Raw genomic sequence first — 2,017 nt, 5'->3', positions numbered from 1 at the left:
CTGTGATATGAGTCGAATCCCAACAGGAAGTGAAATTCACCATGTCTCTAATAAAGTGAAATGAAAGACCTTCTGAGGACTAGCAGAATTTCTGGGATTTACCTCTTTTTACTCAAATACAAATGTGCCTGCACTGCAGAGTTAAATGTGATGAGTCTTCAGGCTGCACAGCTGTGTATCAAAGACAACAAAACCTATTCCTGGTTAGAGGAACCACACTATTGCAGTGCTTAATAATTTTATAAAGCTATGTTGAAGAATGTAAGAGTATGTAAAATGTTTTCAGCTTTAATTATTCTGGTATGACATAAATGCTTATTTAATTTTTTTTTATTTTTTGAACAACTTATGCAAATATTTTAAGGAGTTAATTAGTACAAACACCTTAAGTCATAAAAATACTAACACAATTATAATTGCAAAAATTTGAACACTAACCAAAACAGAGTTATATCTATCTGCATAATTTTGTGACTGTTTTAATAAAAAGGGAACATACATTAATATGAGACCTAAACATATCTCTTTAACATTTTTGCCAGTGAATCTATGACTTTCCTGTTTCTCAGGCTATAGATAATTGGATTTAACAAAGGAATGATGATAGTGTAAAATAGAGAATCCCTCATATCTTGGTCATCTGCTTGTGTAGACCCAGGGCGCACATACATGAAGAGAAGAGGGCCATAGTATAAAGACACAGATAAGAGATGGGCTCCACACGTGGAGAAGGCTTTCTTTATGCCTTGTAGTGACTTCTTTTCTAAGATTGTAAAGAGAACAAGTGTATAAGAGACAAGAACAGTCAGAATGGTGAACACCTGTATTGACCCAGAGAAAATATAAACCATCAGGACATTAAATGAAGGGTCAATACATGAAATCTTAAACAATGGAATGATGTCACAGTAAAAGTGATATATTATATTGGAATTACAGAAGGTTAATCTGAATAATATACCTGTATGAATAAAAGCATGAAGAACACCACCTACAAATGACGAAACTAACAGCCGGATGCATAGTCTATTGGTCATAATCACTGGATAAAGTAATGGTTTGCATATGGCTACATAGCGATCATATGCCATTGCTGCCAGCAGAAAACATTCCGTGGTTACACTGAATGCAAAGGAAAAAAATTGTATTATGCATTCAGGGAGAGATATCATTTTGCTCTTGGCTAAGAAGTTAACCAACATCTTGGGGGTGACTGTAGATGATATCCAAGCATCCACAAAGGCCAAACTTCCAAGGAATAAGTACATGGGAATGTGAAGTTGAGGGTCATTCCATATGAGAGCAATTAGCCCGAGGTTTCCCACAATGGTGATGAGGTATATCACTGAGAACATCAGGAATAGGGGGATTTGCCACTTTCGTTGATATATAAGTCCTGTGAGAATAAACTCTGTCAGCAATGTAGCATTTTCTTTTTCCATGTCTTCATTCTGTGTTGCCTGAAATGAAATGAAGTAAATGAAAAAAATACATATATATATATATCACTAAGGATTTATAACATGAAAACTTGTGTGTGGGGGGGATGAGAGTTAAAATAAAAGCACATGAGAATCCTCTTTTAATTTTATTACCTCCTTAATAGATGGAATTTATTTTTGAGCAATTGAACAAATGGCAGAAAAAGAAAGATTTCAGTTCAAAAAATGTGCAGCAATGAGCATACTTAGAAAAAAAAGAGACATTCTAAATATGTGATATATTTATGGGGATACTATTGAGTGTGATAGAGAAATTTTGTGTATGAAACATGGATGTAAGGTCAAGGGAGGAAAAGTTTGAAGGGTAATAAAATGAATTGGATGCCATGAGAGGAGTGGAACTGAAAAATATTATAAAAAAAAATATGTGGTAGTGTAAAAAATAAGCTTCTGGGAGGGGAAATTGGACTCAGAAATACTAGTCAGAAAGCTGATACTTTTGTCCAGTAGTTCTCAAGCCATATTCAGGTAAGAATTGTCTGAGGAATTTTTGTGCAAAGTATAAAATGTGAGGT

At 34.3% G+C, this 2,017-nt stretch overlaps 1 protein-coding gene across 1 annotated transcript; it reads right to left on the bottom strand.

Moving 5' to 3' along the window:
* Nucleotides 1–319: 319 nt before the first annotated feature.
* LOC120598073 (olfactory receptor 5H2-like) lies at nucleotides 320–1,466 on the bottom strand. Its single transcript, XM_039856820.1, has one exon. It carries the CDS (start codon nucleotides 1,440–1,442, stop codon nucleotides 513–515), a length of 930 nt encoding a protein of 309 aa, XP_039712754.1. The 5' UTR covers nucleotides 1,443–1,466; the 3' UTR covers nucleotides 320–512.
* Between the last annotated feature and the right edge of the window lie 551 nt (nucleotides 1,467–2,017).

Source organism: Pteropus medius, unplaced genomic scaffold (assembly GCF_902729225.1).
Source record: "Pteropus medius unplaced genomic scaffold, Ma_sr-lr_union100, whole genome shotgun sequence".
NCBI lineage: Eukaryota > Metazoa > Chordata > Mammalia > Chiroptera > Pteropodidae > Pteropus > Pteropus medius.
This window is presented reverse-complemented; position numbering and strand designations above follow the sequence as displayed.